Source organism: Pleurodeles waltl, chromosome 4_2 (assembly GCF_031143425.1).
Source record: "Pleurodeles waltl isolate 20211129_DDA chromosome 4_2, aPleWal1.hap1.20221129, whole genome shotgun sequence".
In the NCBI taxonomy this organism is placed as follows: Eukaryota; Metazoa; Chordata; class Amphibia; order Caudata; family Salamandridae; genus Pleurodeles; species Pleurodeles waltl.
Window position 1 is genome coordinate 418,656,973 of NC_090443.1, and position 20,098 is coordinate 418,677,070.

The following is a 20,098-nucleotide window of genomic DNA, read 5'->3' on the forward strand; positions in this document are numbered from 1 at the left end:
AAAACAAACTGAGAGAGGTGGGAATCTCTTCATCTGCGCATAGTTCAGAACTTTTGTGACAGGTACTGCAGCCTTTGTGTAAGGGTTACAATCTAAAATTAAAACCAGATTACCAAACTGAGCAACGAGTACAACAAAGTCATGGGGCAGGTATAAACTGCACATTGAAAAAGTGACTCCTTTATTGGGCTTAGAACATAAAGCACAAAGACAATGGTTTTGGCATCTTTCCATACAGCGCTATATAAAGACCTCAACAACAGCTCACACCTCAATATTCTGATGATGGGCAATGAACAACAAAATTAAGACATTGTCCACATTCCTGGTATCTGGTTTGCAATGGAAGGGTAAGCACTGTTTTATGGAGGTTATGTGAAATAGCCACACATATGCACAGACATTAATATTCATTATTCCAAGAAGCCCCCTTTGCCTTATCAGGTGCCTCTGTGTTTTTTATGTTTGTATTATCATGTCCACGCCCTTGAAATCCAACTGGCCTTTTGAGCTAAAGGACTTGTACAGCACTGTTCACTACACCTGACCCAGGTTATTTTCCTTACCGCTGTTTCTTGAAATTCAAACAGAACCTGGAGGCCTTCAATGCTTCGCGAGATACAATCCCTCTTTTCAGACATTTGCAAAATAACTGGTCCACTCAGGAGCCCCTTGCTAACAAAGTATCCACTGAATTTCTATAGAGAGCCTAGTCACCATCCTCCTCACTTCAGTATCTAGATCTCTAACCACAGTACATTTCCACTGTCTGGTGTAGGAGCCCTAACCATCCATCTTGTGCCATGTCAAACCAAACACATCCTATTGAAGCCCTCTTTGCCTTTTTGTAATTAATACTGTGAGCCAGACTGGAAGATGGGCATCAGAATATATCTACTTATCATTTCCAATGTTTGCATTTGTTACCCATATGTTTTCTTACACTATTCATCTTTTTTTTTTATTTCAAATGGGGCCTCTTCTTACTTTCCATCCTCTGCAAGCCTCCTCTCTCTGAGAACAACCTACTGTGTCACATGCATGTTTGCCTTAATGTCTATTACTGTATTTCTGCTAATAGCCCATAACTCATTTACATCACAACCGCTCCTCTGAAAGTCATACCCTTGCGACCTAACAATATGTAATCTCCTCCAGATTACCTATGAATCCGGCCAAGCATCTGCACCAACCATCTGCATGAGCTCACATGCCGGGAATGGTTTGCTTGAGCACATAACAATAATCCCAACAGCCAACAATAACCCTAGACTAACTAATAACCTGGTATCATGGAGTAGAGTGCTGCCCAGCATAAAGAGCTTTCATGCCCCGCAGGGTTAGTATGTACTATATAGATGCAAGTACTATTACATAAGGCTTCTCTTCACTTTTCCACCCCTTTGGAACTATTTCCGACTGCCTCGCTCAGTTGAGACCCTCCGATTTTCAGAGTTTCTCAAATCCTTGAACTGATTACACAGACAGTTGCATATCAATACTTTAACCATGATTCTTCTAGAAATCATTAGTTTCCTGCCATTTCTTCAACGTGCAATCCTTAACCACTTAAAGTAAAAAATGGTTTATTTTTACCCCATCTCTTCTTCACTAACCCTATCACTTACACATGCTACCAGTTTAAAGCTGTTATTAAAAAATGAATACAAAATGTGGAACATATGAACAAATTACTTTCCTTCGATAATGCTTGTTCTGGTGGATACCCTATCTAATCACAGATTGCACAGCTTGTGAATACCCCAAGGCACCTGACAAGATCTAAAGATTTTTCTTGGCATTGCTCCTGCATGCCAGTAGGTGGTATCGTGCAGCAGCAGGTTGGCTTTGCTCTGACCCACAAGTAATAACAGTCACATATTTCCACCACCCTTGTGCACAACATCAGTTTCTTTCTTGACTCTGTCCACACTATCGGACACAGAGCTTATTAAGTGATTGGATATGACAGGGAGTGAATCTCCAATCTGGAATCTTTTTATGGATGGTGAATAAGAGCCCATTCCACAGAATGGGGATGAGGAAGAGCAGTGAGGAATGTGGAGTTAGATAGAGTATCAACAAGAAAGAGGTTTACCAAAACTAAGGGGGTCATTCTGACCTTGGCGGACGGCGGAGGCCGTCCGCCAAGGTACCGCCGTCAGAACACCGCACCGCGGTCAAAAGACCGCGGCGGTGATTCTGAGATTTGTCCTGGGCTGGCGGGCGGCCGTCAGAAGACCGCCCGCCAGCCCAGGGCAAATCAACCTTCCCACTAGGATGCCGGCTCAGAATTGAGCCGGCGGAGTGGGAAGGTGCGACGGGTGCAGTTGCACCCGTCGCGTATTTCAGTGTCTGCTAGGCAGACACTGAAATACTTTGTGGGGCCCTCTTACGGGGGCCCCTGCGGCACCCCCTACCGCCATCCTGTTCCTGGCGGGAGAACCGCCATGAACAGGATGGCGGTAGGGGGTGTCAGAATCCCCATGGCGGCGGAGCACGCTCCGCCGCCATGGAGGATTCTGACGGGCAGCGGAAAGTCGGCGGTACACTGCCGGCTTTCCGCTTCTGGCCGCGGCTGTACCGCCGCGGTCAGAATGCCCGGCGGAGCACCGCCGGCCTGTTGGCGGTGCTACTGCCAACCTCCGCCATGGCGGTAATTACCGCCGGGGTCAGAATGACCCCCTAAGTAACTTGTTCTTCTGATGGATACTTCTAACTGCACATTTCACACCATGTAAATAGATACCAAAGCAGTACCTCCCCAGGTGGAGGATCTGTTGAATAGTGCAAACCAGAAAATCCTGCAGGACTAAATGGGCAAAAGCCCTTCCCATTAGACCTGGCTATCAAGGCAGTGGTGCCTTGTGAACATATAACTGATGCTCAAATGTCCAGAATAGGCACTCCACATGCAAACACAATGGTGGCAGCCTCAGCTCTGGTTGAATGAGCCATCAGACATTTTGGAGGCAGATTCTTAACCATTGCATACATAGAGATCGATCCATCTTGATATGGTCCTTTTCTGCACTGCCTTACCCTTTTTTAATCCTTGAATCCCACAAAGAGCTATTTGTCCACCCACTCAATGGTCTTTGGTCTGCTCGATATAAAAGCTCAAAGCTTTTTGGGGGTCCAAACAGTGGAGCCTCTACTACTTTTTTAGAAGGTGAGGGGGAGGGGGAGCAAAGAATGCCGGAAGAGTGCTAGATTGTTTGACATGAAAAGGCATCACAACTTTCAGTAGACATGGCGTCCTAATATACAACACCAGCTTGTCTGGAAAACTGTGGTATACGGAAGATGAACAGATAGAGCTGAAAGCTCATTCATGCGTCGACCTGAGGTTATCCTTACGAGGAAGACTGCTTTGACAGTCAGAAGCCTCAACGGACAGCTGCACATAGGCTCTAATAGAATAAACACCAGGAAGATGAGGACAAATGAAGGCCCTACTGTGACATTACAAAAGGTTTGGGTGGACCAGAACTTTAAGGAAACTCAAACTCAGATGACTTACACAATGAAGGTTGGTCTAGTAAATGTGAAAAGGCTGAAGTGACAACAGGTACCTTCAACCGTGCCAAAGGCAAGTCTTGCTAAGCCAAACAGCACAAAAAGCAGAACATCCAAAAATGTGCTTGCAATAGGTCTGTGTGGCAGGAATTCCAGCAGGCCACAAACATGACCCACCAACCAGCATAAACAGATTTCATAGATGCAGCATAGCCATCAGAACAATATCCTCTACTTCAGGAGGGAGACTGGATGCAGTCAACTGTAGCTACTCAATCTCAATGCATGGAGATGTACGCTGTGTGATATGGATGCAGTATCTTGCTCAGCTGCTGCCAAAAGAAGTTCCTATTGATGCAGTAACTTAACTGGAGGACATATGTTCATTCCCAGAAGTTCTGACCACACTTTCCTGGCCAAATCCAGAGCCACTACAATGACCTGAGCCTTGTCAACCAGATCTTCTACAGAGGGGAGAGATAACAGTGGGAAAACATATAGGAGTCCCAAACTCTGCTCTAAGCTCAACTGAGAGCCCTCTTCGGAACTCCAATGTGAGAAAGTGTTGACACTTGCATGATCTCAGTGATAGCTAGGATACTTTTAATTGCTGGAAGATGCCTACTGAGTTAGTCTGCATGTTGTTTAGAGTCCCCACCAGGCTATTCCCGAACAGACAGAAGCCCTGTTGGCTCAGCTAGTTCTAGAGGTATATGGCCCCCTGGGACAGGATCGAGGACCCCATTCCGTCCTGCTTTTTGCAATACCACACAGAAGTGGTGCTTCTTCTGAGGACCTGGACCAGCTTCCCTTTGACAGATGGTAATAGGTCTGTCAACGCAAGCAAATGACCAGCAACTCCAACAGACTGATGTGGAGGTGTGTGTTCACAGGAGAGCAGAGTCCCCTAATCCTACCTCTCTCAGATAACCGCCCCAACGTAACAGTAAGGCAATCATCACCACCGCCACCGGTGGGAAAAACAGAGGGGTCTGCCGTTAGTCCAATTGCAGTCAAGCAGCCATCACAGCAGGTTATTAGTCTCCTCAAAACGTTGGTGGAATCTGACAGGTTCCTTACGTTCTGAGCCAACTGAGTCTTCAGATAACACTGTAGAGCCAACTAGTGCCATTTGGTGTAGTACACCAGCAGGATGCAGGAAGGCAAGAGTAAAAGAGGCACTCTCACCTAGACCCAGGACTACAGCTAAACCATTGGGCTCATAGCTGGAATGTCCTGGACTCGCTAAACTGGAAGGAAGGCTCTAAATTACCTCTCTGATGAACAGGACTGTCTGCAACAAGGAAACAGAAACCAAAAGATGTGAGGCAGATCACTGTCATATGGAGGTAGTCTGCAACTAACTGTGGAGAGCTCACATTTAACAGCTGCTCATCAAGGTAGAGGAAGACTGGTATTCCTAACCTCTGACGATTTGCTGCAAACAATGCCATCACTTATGTGAGCACTCTAGGGGCAATGGTAAAGCAGAAGAGGAGCAGCGCAAAATGAAAATGTCCACTGGCATCAGTCAGTGCTTTGGATCCAGGATAGATAGAACTTGGGTCAACATGAGCATCTTGAATTAGTCCTTTCGTAGAAAGAGATTGAGCAGGTGAAGATATAAGGTGTGACGGAGGCCTCTGTCCTTCTTCAGCACTAGGAAATAAAGGGAGTAACATTCAGTCCCTATTTCTGATGACGGGACCCTCTCAATGGTTCTTTTTTCCCCAGAGAGACAGGACTTCCTATGGTAAAATGGGCAAGTGGTCCTCTGATAGCTGCTATGGTGCAAGTGGAATATGCGGAAGAGTGGGAAGGAATGGTAGGGCATATTCTTGGCATACTATTTGAAGTACCCATCTGTTGAATGTGACGCCCTGCCACCTGTTGTGGTAATACCTCATCCTGCCTCCCACAGCTTGGCCATGTGATTGTAAGCTCAAACTAAAGCGGTGTTGTGGCAATAGTGGGTGGGGGAATGGCCAGTGCATTGCCCCTGGGGGGGTCTGAACATTTTCAGCTGGATCCCCTTCCACAATCTCTAAAAGACTGGGGAATCTGTTGCTGTGGATGTGGGCCTTGGTGGTGTCTTTGTGCAAAGCACCTTCTGAAGCCTCAAAACAAATGAGACTCCTGGTCAGACTGCTGCACTGGCACACAAAGACAAAGGGACCGCGCTGTGACCCTGCTCTATCCATGTACACCACAATCCCGACTTCCTAAGATGGGCCACAAACACCACCATCACTGTGGCAAAGAACTGTAAACTGGTACTGAGTGAGCTCTTTCACAAACCACAGATACTTCTTGTGTGACTGCAGGACCAGTATACATAAGTACATATCCTGCAGGTCGAGGGACAGCATCAAGTCTTCAACATCTCGCACCAAAAGGACTGGAGACAGGGACAGCATTTTGGCCTTCCCCTTGTGCAGTTAAAAATTCAGGACCCTAAAGTTTATGATCGGACAAAGTCCACCATTGCCATTTTCTGGAACCAGGATCTATGCATAATAGTACCCACGCCCAATTTCCTGCTCTGGTACTAATTCCACTGCTCCATTATGCAGCAGGACTGACACTTCCTGCTGCATGATCGGTAGAAAGTCTTCAGATGGAAGGAAATTCTGTGGACGACTATGGAGGAGGATGCTGCTGGAAGAGTAGGTGTACCGCTATTACACAATCTACTGGACCCACTGGTCAAAAGTTACGGCCTTACAAGCCTGCATAAAAGACTACCCGTCCTCCCACCAGCCTAACATTCAATGAACTACTGCAACTTTCTTTGTGCTGTGAAGGAGGAGAAAGATTAGGAAGACTGAACTAGAAGGCTGTGTTCCTGGCCTCTGCCCCTGTACTGCCAAAAAAGAGGGTTTTGCTCTTGCTGGCCAGCCTGAATAGATTGGCGGTGCCTGAACTGAAAACTCCTAACAAAAGCTTTTGGTCTACAAAAGGAACGAAAGCTGTTTGTTCATGACTGCAGCCTTAATCTTGCAGTAGCTATATCTTCCTTTAACAGTTTCAGTGATGCATCTGCTTTCTGAGAAAAGAAGCCCTGATCGTCAAAGGGCATGTCCATGAGCTCTGAACCTTGGCCGAGAACCCTGTAAAGTGCAGCCAGGCATATCATCTTAATGCCACAGAAAAACTCAAAGCACTGGAAATGCATTTAGCTGTATCCAGGCCTGCCCTGATTACAATGCAGGAAGCATCCTGCCCATCACGGACCTCTGCAAAGTGGCCCCTGAGATGGCTCAGTTAAGTTGAAGGCATCTATCACTGCCATCGATTAAAAAGTGGTGGAGTAGTGCCCCAATAAACAAGCTTATTTAGCCAACCTAGTTCATGGTTTCCAGAGGAACAAGGTTTCTATCCTCTCCATTCAGCTTTTTTGATTCCCTGTTTTGGAGAAGGGTAAAAAAAGGCTTCTGGCTTCAACTTTGTTTTTGAGGATGCCTGCTACACTGGGCTTCGGGGGGAGGAGGGGAAAGATTAAAAGACAAGGAAGTGGGGTCTCCAGGAGCTGGCCTGTAGTACTGTGGTATGGTTCCGTTCACCGCTGGCATGAGGTGGGCTTAGATTACAGCTCTTTGACAGTTTCTACAAGAGCCTCGTTAAAGGGGGATGAGAGTTTCTACAACAGAGGCAGTCAACTGCAGCATAGCAGTCAGGCATTAAACTTGTGTTCAACTAAGGACAATGGGAGTTCAAACACTTTAGCTATCTTAAGTAAAGGTGTAGAAGGAAGCCATTTCTGCTGCCCCTGGGCAAGGGATGGATCAGTGTCAATGCCTGACGACGTATCCAGCCCGCTGGCATTCCGAAAGGTAAAATGATCTGATGCTTCAGAGGAGGATAAGGGCTCAACATAATACAGGTCCCCTGACCATCTGGGGATTGTTGGTCGAAATCTGAGCTAAAAACTGTATAGACTGTGTCCCAGTACGGACTTTGAGCACTGGCTGCCTCTTGATATTCTTCTCCTGGTGGCCAGAGTGTCTTGTCTGGACTTCATCCTCCAGAATGGGGGCAGTATAGATTTTTTAGGTGGATTGGGAGGTCCTAAAAGCACTGCGATCGGGCTTCTGTTGCAAATGGCGCTGAGATTAGTGCCAGAATCAATGTTGAAGGTAGCAACCGCTTCAAGAGTCCCAGCATTGGCTTGAACCCTGGAGGAGAAGGAGGAATTTGAACAGCACAACAGGACACTTGGAGCTGGACGAGGTATGTTAAGCAGGGACCCATATAGTCCCACAGAGCCGTTCAGCAGACCATAGGTGGCTGCCTCTCTCCAGAGACTGTCCAGCATTGTAGCAGTCCAGCTGGCTGGATTCATCAGAGGTATTGTGTGAGGCTGCCAGTGTAGATGCTGGAGATCCTAGGGGACAAAGGCACTAACTCCGGCTTTGGGGAGAAGGGAGCTGAGGGTGAAGGATGAGGTAGAGACTTACTTCTCGGCTCCTTTGGAATAAGAGGAGTTATTTTTCTTCTTGAGATATCGCCTCATGTTCCATAAAAGACTTCGAGAAAGAGGAAAAGCGAGATAGGGATTGGAACCTTACCCTGGTCTTTAGACTGTGTCCTTAACCTCTGATGCCCACTACTGAGTTCCCTGCTACAGGACATAAGGAAAATGTCACTTACCCAGTGTACATCTGTTCGTGGCATTAGTCGCTGCAGATTCACATGTTGTGCATAGTCCACCGTCTGGTGTTGGGTCGGAGTGTTACAAGTTGTTTTTCTTCGAAGAAGTCTTTTCGAGTCACGAGACCGAGGGACTCCTCCTCCTTTGTTCCATTGCGCATGGGCGTCGACTCCATGTTAGATTGTTTTCCCCGCAGAGGGTGAGGTACGAGTTGTGTATGTTAGTAATAGTGCCCATGCAATGGAATGAATAAGTATGTACCAAATAAGGTTTAAGTAATATATTTACAAATGTACAAATGTTGAAGATAACTTCCAAACGGCTACAGGCTCCCGGGGAGGCGGGTGGGCACATGTGAATCTGCAGCGACTAATGCCACGAACAGATGTACACTGGGTAAGTGACATTTTCCGTTCGGTGGCATGTGTAGCTGCAGATACACATGTTGTGCATAGACTAGTAAGCAGTTATCTCCCCAAAAGCGGTGGCTCAGCCTGTAGGAGTGGAAGTAGTCTGAAATAAAGTTCTTAGTACGGCTTGACCTACTGTGGCTTGTTGTGCGGATAGCACGTCTACACAGTAGTGCTTAGTAAATGTGTGAGGCTTAGTAAATGTGTGAGGCGTAGACCATGTGGCTGCCTTACATATCTCGTTCATTGGAATGTTTCCTAGGAAGGCCATGGTAGCGCCTTTCTTTCTGGTTGAATGTGCCCTTGGTGTAATGGGCAGCTCTCTCTTTGCTTTGAGGTAGCAGGTTTGGATGCACTTAACTATCCATCTGGCTATACCCTTTTTTGATATTGGGTTTCCTGTATGAGGTTTTTGAAATGCAATAAACAGTTGTTTTGTTTTCCTAATTTCTTTTGTTCTGTCAATGTAGTACATTAATGCTCTTCTGATGTCTAATGTATGTAGTGCCCTTTCAGCTACTGAGTCTGGCTGTGGGAAGAACACTAGTAGTTCTACCGTTTGATTTAAGTGGAACGGTGAAATAACTTTTGGTAAAAATTTAGGATTGGTTCTTAGGACTACCTTATTTTTGTGTATTTGAATAAAAGGTTCTTGTATAGTAAACGCCTGAATTTCACTTACTCTTCTTAGAGATGTGATGACAATGAGAAATGCAACCTTCCACGATAAGAATTGCATTTCGCAAGAGTGCATGGGTTCAAAAGGTGGGCCCATGAGTCTTGTTAAGACGATGTTGAGGTTCCATGAAGGAACAGGTGGTGTTCTTGGTGGTATAATTCTTTTTAGGCCTTCCATAAACGCTTTAATGACAGGTATCCTAAATAGTGAAGTTGAATGGGTAATCTGCAGGTATGCAGATATTGCTGCGAGGTGTATTTTTATGGAAGAGAAGGCTAGATTTGATTTCTGTAAATGTAGTAAGAATCCCACTACATCCTTTGGAGATGCATGTAATGGTTGAACTTGCTTATTATGGCAGTAGCAAACAAATCTTTTCCATTTGCTTGCGTAGCAGTGTCTAGTGGATGGTCTTCTAGCTTGTTTTATGACTTCCATACATTCTTGGGTGAGGTTTAAATGTCCGAATTCTAGGATCTAAGGAGCCAGATTGCTAGATTCAGCGATGCTGGGTTTGGATGCCTGATCTGTTGTTTGTGTTGTGTTAACAGATCTGGCCTGTTGGGTAACTTGACATGGGGTACTACTGACAGGTCTAGTAGTGTTGTGTACCAAGGTTGTCTTGCCCATGTTGGTGCTACTAGTATGAGTTTGAGTTTGTTTTGACTCAATTTGTTTACTAGATATGGAAGGAGAGGGAGAGGGGGAAAAGCGTACGCAAATATCCCTGACCAGTTCATCCATAGAGCATTGCCTTGAGACTGCCTGTGTGGGTACCTGGATGCGAAGTTTTGGCATTTTGCGTTCTCTTTTGTTGCAAATAGGTCTATTTGAGGTGTTCCCCAAATCTTGAAGTAAGTGTTTAGAATTTGGGGGTGAATCTCCCATTCGTGGACCTGTTGGTGATCCCGAGAGAGATTGTCTGCTAGTTGATTTTGGATCCCTGGGATAAATTGTGCTATTAGGCGAATGTGGTTGTGAATTGCCCATTGCCATATCTTTTGTGCCAGGAGGCACAGCTGTGTCGAGTGTGTTCCCCCTTGTTTGTTTAGATAATACATTGTTGTCATGTTGTCTGTTTTGACAAGAATGTATTTGTGGGTTATGATGGGTTGAAATGCTTTCAACGCTAGGAATACTGCTAACAATTCGAGGTGATTTATATGCAGATTTGTTTGATGTACGTCCCATTGTCCTTGGATGGTGTGTTGACTGAGGTGTGCTCCCCACCCTGTCATGGAAGCATCTGTTGTTATCACGTATTGTGGCACTGGGTCTTGGAAAGGCCGCCCCTTGTTTAAATTTATACTGTTCCACCATAGAAGCGAGATGTATGTTTGGCGGTCTATCAACACCAGATCTAGAAGGTGACCCTGTGCATGTGACCATTGTGATGCTAGGCACTGTTGTAAGGGCCTCATGTGCAGTCTTGCGTTTGGGACAATGGCTATGCATGAGGACATCATGCCTAAGAGTTTTAATACCATCTTTGCCTGTATTTTTTGTGTTGGATACATGGCTTGTATAACCTTGTGAAAATTTTGAACCCTTTGTGGACTTGGAGTGGCTATTCCCTTTGTTGTGTTGATTGTTGCTCCTAAGTATTGCTGTGTTTTGCACGGCAGAATGTGAGATTTTGTATAGTTGATGGAGAAACCGAGTTTGTAGAGGGTTTGTATGACATAATCCGTGTGGTGTGAACACTTTGTTAGGGAGTTGGTCTTGATTAGCCAATCGTCTAGGTACGGGAATACGTGTATTTGCTGCCTTCTGATGTGTGCAGCTACTACTGCCAGGCATTTTGTAAATACTCTTGGTGCGGTTGTTATACCGAACGGCAACACTTTGAATTGGTAATGTATTCCTTTGAATACGAACCTTAGGTATTTCCTGTGCGAGGGATGTATCGGTATGTGGAAATACGCGTCCTTTAGATCTAAGGTTGTCATGTAGTCTTGTTGCTTTAGCAGTGGTAACACGTCTTGTAGCGTGACCATGTGAAAGTGGTCTGATTTGATGTAGGTGTTTAGTGTTCTGAGATCTAGGATTGGTCTCAGTGTTTTGTCCTTTTTTGGTATTAGAAAGTACAGTGAGTAAACTCCCGTGTTTTTTTGTGTACATGGTTCCAATTCTATTGCGTCCTTTTGCAGTAATGCTTGAACTTCTAGTTCTAGAAGGTCTAGATGTTGTTTTGACATATTCTGTGTTTTTGGTGGGACATCTGGAGGGAGTTGGAGAAATTCTATGCAATAACCATGTCGGATAATTGCTAAGACCCAAGTGTCTGTTGTTATCTCCTCCCAAGATTTGTAAAACTGACTTAGTCTTCCCCCCACTAGTGTTGTGTGAAGGGGTTGAGTGACTTGTGAGTCACTGTTTGGTTGGAGGGGTTTTTGGACTTTGAAATTTTCCCCGGTTTCTAGGGAATTGTCCTCCTCTGTACTGGCCCCGAAAGCCTCCCCTTTGGTACTGTCCCTGGTATGTAGATGGTGTTGATTGTGAGGTGCTGGCTTGTGTGGCTTGACCCCGAAACCCCCCTCTGAAAGTTGTTTTGCGGAAGGTGCCGAAAGTGCCTCTGCCCTGCGGGGAATAGAGTGCGCCCATGGCCTTGGCTGTGTCAGTGTCCTTTTTCAATTTCTCAATTGCCATGTCGACTTCGGGTCCAAACAATTGTTGTTCATTGAACGGCATATTGAGCACCGCTTGCTGTATTTCTGGTTTAAAGCCAGATGTGCGCAACCATGCGTGCCTTCTTATGGTTACTGCGGTATTTATTGTTCTTGCAGCTGTGTCCGCTGCGTCCATAGAGGAGCGTATTTGGTTATTGGAGATGTTTTGTCCCTCCTCAACCACTTGTTTTGCCCGTTTTTGAAATTCCTTGGGTAGATGCTCGATGAGATGCTGCATCTCGTCCCAATGGGCTCTATCATATCGCGCTAGGAGCGCCTGAGAGTTGGCGATGCGCCACTGGTTTGCAGCTTGTACTGCGACCCTTTTCCCAGCTGCGTCGAACTTGCGGCTCTCCTTATCCGGAGGTGGTGCCTCGCCTGATGTGTGCGAGTTGGCTCTCTTGCGAGCTGCCCCTACCACGACTGAATCTGGTGGCAGCTGTGAGGTGATAAAAGTAGGGTCCGTGGGCGGTGCTTTATATTTTTTCTCCACCCTTGCAGTTATCGCTCTACTCTTGACAGGTTCTTTGAAGATCTGCTTTGCGTGCCTTAGCATTCCTGGAAGCATAGGCAGGCTTTGGTAGGTGCTATGGGTGGAAGAGAGGGTGTTGAAAAGGAAGTCATCCTCGACAGGTTCTGCGTGTAACGACACGTTATGGAACTCTGCTGCCCTAGCTACCACCTGTGCATACGCTGTGCTGTCCTCAGGTGGTGAGGGCTTGGTAGGGTACGACTCAGGACTATTGTCTGATACTGGGGCGTCGTATAGGTCCCAAGCGTCTTGGTCATCTTGGCTCATGGTGGTATGAGCCGGTGAATGTGACGGAGTCTGTGCCGGTGATATATGAGTTACAGGTGGAGGAGAGGGTGGCGGGGTTACCTTTTTAACCACTTTTGTTTGTGGTGTTTGTTCCTGTGTTTGGAACTCGAGTCTTCTTTTTCTCCTGATTGGGGGAAGGGTGCTGATTTTCCCTGTCCCACTTTGTATGAAGATCCGCTTTTGTGTGTGGTCCACGTCAGTGGTCTGCAACTCTTCCTCAAATCTGTGTTTGCGCATTTGAGAGGACAGTGATCGTTCCTTTGAATACGAGCTGGCAGTCGGTTCGGTTGCTGGTCGTTTTGGCACCAAAACTGTGTCTTTGCTTGTTTTCGGCTCCGAGGAGAATTTCCTCTTTTTCGGAGTCGAGCCTTCTCGGCGTCGATCATCCTCGGTGCCGCTGTCTCTGCGTCGAGCAGCTTCGGTTCCACTGTCTCGGCATCGATCTTTTTCGGCAGCACTGTCTCGGTCCCGAGATTGCTGCGTGCCTGTGTCTCGACCTGAGTCGGACGATCTCGGCACCGGTTCGGCCTTTTTCGGTGCCGATGGACGGTCACCTACTTTATGGGTTGAGCCATGGCCTGTTGGCAGTGGCGTCCCCTGGGCCTTGTCTGTTTTCTTGTGTGGTGCTTGCTTCGACGTCTTACTCACGGTTTCTTCGACGTCTAATTCTTCCGAGTCCGATTCATGAATGGAGAAGGCTTCCTCTTCTTCTCCTTGTTCCTCGAACCCTCGTTGTCCTGTCGGCGTGGCCGCCATCTGCAATCTTCTGGCGCGCCGGTCTCGGAGCGTTTTTCGGGACCGAAATGCACGACAGGCCTCACACGTCTCTTCCCTGTGCTCGGGCGACAGGCACAAGTTACAGACCAAATGTTGGTCTGTATATGGATATTTATTGTGGCATTTAGGACAGAATCGGAACGGGGTCCGTTCCATCAGTGTCAATGTTACACGCGGTCGGGCCGACCAGGCCCCGACGGGGGATCGAAATTACCCCGAAGGGCTACCGGAGCTCTTCACGATTCGGTGTCGATTCTATTCTAACCTGATACCGAACGAAACAATACCGACGTAGTTTTCCGAAGTTATGACTATCTTTCCGTCCCGAAACCCGGAGCGAAAAGGAACACGTCCGAACCCGATGGCGGAAAAAAAACAATCTAACATGGAGTCGACGCCCATGCGCAATGGAACAAAGGAGGAGGAGTCCCTCGGTCTCGTGACTCGAAAAGACTTCTTCGAAGAAAAACAACTTGTAACACTCCGACCCAACACCAGACGGCGGACTATGCACAACATGTGTATCTGCAGCTACACATGCCACCGAACACAGCTTTACTTCCTGCTCCTTGATGGCCTTGGAGTTTATCTGGAGGCAGAGGTGGTACGATGATGATGAGTTGTGCCTTGATACAAGACACCGCAGACAATCATCATGTGGATTTGTAATGGACATCTCTCCATCACACCTGCACCAGGGCTTGATCCCTGACTTCTTTGGTGGCGGTATGTTATTAGAAGTGTACCATAACATTTTAGGAAAGCAAAAATATCTTCACGTCAACGCTGAGGAGAGACGCTCTGGACCTGCACTGAAAGGTGTAGAAAAAAAGAAACAGATGTCTGGGTGGATGCTGAAGATCCCCAACAACCTCATTGCAACTCCACTTTCAGAGTCAAGATGGAGCCAGTGTCATCTACCGGTGCCGGGGAGCTATGTCTGACGATTCTGGATTCAGCGTGGCTCCTGAGATAGCCAAAAGTGAGGAATCTACAACTGGAAGCATCCTTCAGAAGTTAACTTTGGAAAGGTATGCTATACTTCTCCAATTGTTAAATCACAAGTCATAATCCTGCACTCTAAGTAATCCTCCTAGTATTTTTCTGGGCAAGGCTCACACTATATAAATGCTGGCAAAAAAAAAAAAAAAGAAATTCAAGTAAGATCTTTATAACAGACAGAAAAAGTAAAAGCTGAGAATAGTAGCTGAGAGAAAAGATACACGTTCCCAACTACCATGTATAAAAAGCAAGTTTTTTTTCAGTTCAGCCCTGCTCTTGTACAGTCATTTGTCTCTTGCTGTCTAGCTCTTTCTCACTGTGACACTCCTAAATAGATTGTAGCTTATTCAGAATAGCGCCGCTTGTTTGCTGCTAAACAATCTACAATGTAAAACCATCAGGGAACATATCTGCAATTGACACTGCCCTTCAGTTCAGAGAAGAGTGATTTTTAAAGCTATGTGCATCTGTAACAAAGCCCTAGCAAGCAAAGGTCCGCTGATATAAGGCACACATTACACCACACTGCTCGGTGCAGACTCTTAGTTCCTCATAAGCAAGATACTATCTGTTCATAGGTACAAAAAAGCTCAAACTGGAGGAAGACCTTTCTTCCTCCACTCCACTAAAACCTAGAACAATCATTTTCTACATCAGAGTAGAACACAATAACTTGATCTTCAGAAAGAAAATTAAAACATGGCTATTCGTTTGAGAACATCATCACGCTTTTCTCACAGCTAACACCAGGACACCGTGAACGGTTATTTGCTGTGATTTAGAAATACTACAGCATTAATTCAATTACTGCATTACAATTCGCCCGTCCTCCGTATACTCAGTGATCTCTCCTAAGACATTTGAGCATGGCTTCTCCCACATTCTAGAATTCTGCCCTCCCTTCTCTTGACCAAATGCTCATGAATTCTCATGCCAGGACACCTTCTCTGAAAACAATTACAGCATAATACGATTAACTAAGAGAAATGTACATGATCAACTAGTTAAATACCTGTAACAATAGTTTTGAGCTTGAAACGCTTCTACGTTCACAAACTGTCTACCATCTAGTGGTCGGATCTGTTAAAGTCTTAATTTTGTGCTTTGTAGATAGGCAGTCATTTTGAATCCCTGTGAAGTCAACCTTAAACACAATGCAGCAAAACAGCTTGGATACCCTGCAAGTTATTCTATTACAGTCTGAAATGTAAGGTGCAGGTAGCCCAAGAACTGAGGCAGCCAGGTTAAGTCTCAAACTTTAGGGGGGGGGGGCATTAAGACATTTAGCATGTGGGTCTTATGTTTTTGGCATACAGTACTGTCTGAGGTTTGTAATGTGGATGAGATCCCAAAGTACCCCAACCTCCCACTCATCTAGTCATTTGATGTGTTGACTCTGTGGCTTGAATGAAGAAAATACAAGTAGGTATCACCTTCTCACTAAGGCTCGCATGTTCAACGATGGTTTAGTTAGAACAGCTCTAGGATTGATGTTTCTGATAACCACCAACATTGTAAATGTGTTGATTTATAAATTCATTTGATCTTGAAAATCTGGTAAGGATCCTGCTATCCTGGTCCTCAGTCATCCCACGCACACGGTATGCATGTTCCCTCGGTCAGAAGGGAAACAAGTACTTTATTTAGGTCCTTGGTCAATGAAGTGGAAGGACCTTTGTTGAAAGGCATCAGATCTCTAGGGAAAATTATGTCTAGCACAAGATAGGAATTGTCCATAACCACCAACAAGGCTTAACTTGATATTTGCTGACAAAGCAAAAGCCAGGGGCCAATCCAAACTTTGAGTGAAGTCTTGGGCAAGGAAGATGGTGCACAATGCAGACTCCCCTCATCAACAATGTTCAATTTGCTTAACATACCCAAGTGACGAAGCACTATTGGCTTTTCTCAAGTGATTGATTTCTAAATCAGAGATCGGCTTTCCATGGCAGAAAGATTACCAACCTGGGAGATCTCCTGCAAGGACATGTGGAATATAGTACATACCTTATGCACCAGTTTTAAAATGATAATTTAAAATATATACGATAAATCAAATGCCTTTGTTCAGAAATTCACAGAACTCTTAAAATTATGGGGATGATAATATTAGTAACATTTTATATGGTGAAAATATCTGTTTTGCTCTATAAAGTTTATTATTGCCCAATTTAATGCCACTCCAGTGACCAACTTAACAAGTATGATTTCAACTCACGGCCTGCTCGTCACACACACAGAATTAAAGAGCGATTGTTTAGCTCATGTATTTACCATGTCGGCTTTGTACCAAGGCAATGATCCTTGAAATCGCTATTAAAAAAGTGAAATATCTTTAAATAACTCAAAGAAAGCAAGGTAAATCTTCGACTTTTCAATGTTTAACAAGTTCCAATTCCAAATATTGACATTCTGTTTACTTTCTTCAGGGCACTTGAGCAGTTCAGTCTTTTGAGCAATGTTACGGTGTTCAGACCAGAAGGAACGGCACGGAAACTAGAAATAAACACCTGACAAGTTTACTTTGTGACGTGAAGGGTCCATATTCCTGCATACCCCTTCACAGTGCACCTTGGAGTCACTGAGCTGTAGACAAATGGAGGATTTAAATGCCCCAACAAACACCATTCTCCATTTGGCCCTTGGTCCTTCCTACTCAGCCACCGTCAAGGCAAGGATCAGAGAAGTCCTGTGACAGAAGTGCCCTCAGACAGCAACAGGCATTTGTGCTTGCTTTATAAGCCCCGGGGCACTTTGGTATTACACAAGGGGCCACAAATGCTTGTGCGGCCACCTCTGTAATACAGATTGCGTTGGCGCACATGTAGCGCCTGAAGAATCACAACAGGGTGGTCCCTCATTAGTGGCTCCATGCAAATAATGGAATCTCTTTACCTCTGCACCAGCGATGTACTATGGACGCAAGCGCAAAGGCAATGAAGGTGTCAGAAGGCGCACTGACCGTGCGCCCCTGATGGCAACCCTCTGGAGGGGGTCAAGGGAGTACTATGGATCCACTCAGACATCCCCTGGAAGAAGGGCGCAGTCTCTCACTGCACCCGCCAGCAAAGGGATCTCTCTCCCCTCATAAAAGTGCAGGCAGGTTGCCACCTGCACAGTGCAACATCCAGTGGCTTTGAAGTAGCAGCTCTGCATTTCATTTGAATGATCTGCCCTCAGGGAAGCACAAGTTCAGGACTGCCCTGATAGCATAATGGGGTGCACTTTCCCTGTGTGCGCACAGCGCCCTTTTTGAAGTTGCACTGTGGTGCAAACAGGAAAAGTGTGCCCTATATGTAAGAGGACCCCTGGTGGATCAATGGATCTGGGCCCTTTGGTTTTGCCACAAACAAATGTGAAATGATCTTTCTCTTTCAACTACAAGTACCTTGCAAATTCTTATCTCTTTTAATCACTATCCTCCATCTCCACAACCTTTGTTATGGTTACCTCCAACAATGATGACTGTAACTTGGGGGCCCCTGGAATTGGCCCAAGGATCCAAAACACAGCAAGAGGGACTCCAGAACGAAGTACCACAACCAACAATTCTTTGACACCCATCAGCTCAACATATCAAGACGAAGAACAGTCTTGGCTATACTGTCCAACATAAGAGGGGCTCCTTCTTGCTTAAGTGATTTAACTCGAATATCTCAAACAACATTAGGAATGAGCTATAACATTTACATAATTTGATAAGAAAGCCTGGGAAGTACTTGTGTAATTTATTAATTAACCACACACAACCTAGTACAGACACATGGGAACTGTATCAAGCTGCTGAAAGACAGCTCTGGTGTTGACCACTAACATGGGTCCCCCAGAACTACTAGTAGGTGGAGACACTGGCATCATTCGTCTGTAACTGACTGTGGACGACTGTACATTTTCACAGATGATGGCCTGTGAACTGGTTGCAGATTCTGGCCATGGAACAACTAAGCGACGCCCCAAATACATCTGAGTCAAACCAAGGAACAGCAGCATCACTCATTGGTGGGGCCACTCATCTGTACATTCTGTGGGCACGCTGTCATCCAACAATGGTTTATGAAAGAATGGTGCTTGACTTGTAGATCTACAGAGGTAGTGTGCTTCTTCAGAAACTGGGTGGTTTGGGGGTCCAGATACTAGGAGTAACAGTGCAAGGAGAACACAGACTTCGAACGCTAGTCCTTGAGATCACTGCTATTTCTATGCGTACCTTCAATCTCTTTCAAGAAATGTTGAGACCTTAGCAGTATGAGCGTCAACACTGTCAACTTCATCATAAAGAAGTAAATGCTGAGGCTTCCATCTGCAGTAGGCACCGCCACTGGGATAAACAATGTCCAGAAAATATTTTCTTCCCAAAAATCTGCTGGCTATGCTGGCAAATCCTCCAGCCCTTTAGCCTTTAGGGAAGGTTATGAGACTCAATAACTTTCATTTACACATTCGTCCCCTCAGTCAGATCATCAGAGCAGGAAAATGCTGTCATTCTTTTTCAGGAACGCTCATGTTCTGGCAGCTACATTTTGTTGTGCACCCACCCACTTGACAAATCAGGTGAAGGCACTTTACCTTTTAACCTGCACCACTACTGGGGTCCACACATGCTCAAATAATTTTCAGTTTTATTGCATATTTATTTTCAGCTTTTCTCGCGTCCTAGCCCATATAATCTCATAGCACTCATATTCCAGCCTGCAGTAACTCAGGACGTGCTCACTGCCGGGGGCATACTTATTCAAGGCACTCTCAGACCAGCTCTAACCATCTCTGGGATGACAGCATGGAAAACCAGAAACAGAATCCATGGAGCTCAAGAATGGGAATGAGCAGAAAGGAGCAAAAGGATGGAATGGCAATGAAGGAGTGATGGTTGATGGGGTTTTGACAGAGATAAGGATTTGGTACAGGGTGGAGGGTGCGAGGGCGCAGCCCCACTGGCAGGATGTGATGTTGGCACCTGTTTGAGGTCTGCACTGGAGTTGGGGTGGTTCCGACGTAGCACAGCCTTCGGGCCTCCGGGGGCATATGCAGAGTTCACCCACGAGTGAGAACGATCCATTCCCTGTGGAAAGGCGAAGGGCGGCGTCCAGGAGAGAGCAGTAAGATTTGTCACAAAAGAGAAAGACAGTGTAATCCAGGGTTCCCAGACAAGAAGAAAGTCCACAGCACATAAGACGACAGACAGCAGTCAACAGTATTCCCCGAAAAGATGTGAACAATCCATCCACTTTTACCCATGGAAACTCCCATGTTAAACGTAACCCACTAAGAAACAGAGCCAACACTTTCCACGTATACACCACAGAATTAGAGCCCACTGAACATTCCACCCCAGTAGCATACATCCACTGTCTGGACAGGAACTAGCTGGGACCCACCTCTGAGCCAATACAGATCCCACCCATTTCAAGTGTTCACAGCTCACACCCACATCACCAGGACGTCCCAAGCCTCACAGGAAAACCACCCTACCTTGGACAGGTCTGGGTATGCTTTAAAGGAGATCATTAAAGCAGAGTGGATGGTTCCCACATACCTCAACTGAAGCAACTCAACCCTTCCTTGCAGCACCCC

The 20,098-nt window shown here is 45.9% G+C and overlaps 1 protein-coding gene across 6 annotated transcripts in view; it reads right to left on the reverse strand.

Moving 5' to 3' along the window:
* LOC138292835 (dedicator of cytokinesis protein 7-like) overlaps window positions 1-20,098 on the reverse strand; it is a 512,184-nt gene that overhangs the window by 265,009 nt on the left and 227,077 nt on the right. For 4 of the 6 annotated variants that reach the window (XM_069231647.1, XM_069231646.1, XM_069231645.1 and 1 more), the window contains exon 23: window positions 19,482-19,586. The exons of the other annotated variants lie outside the window; for them this stretch is intronic. In XM_069231647.1, the coding sequence (XP_069087748.1) occupies window positions 19,482-19,586 (105 nt within the window). The remainder of the gene's footprint in view (window positions 1-19,481; window positions 19,587-20,098) is intronic. 6 annotated transcript variants of the gene reach the window in all.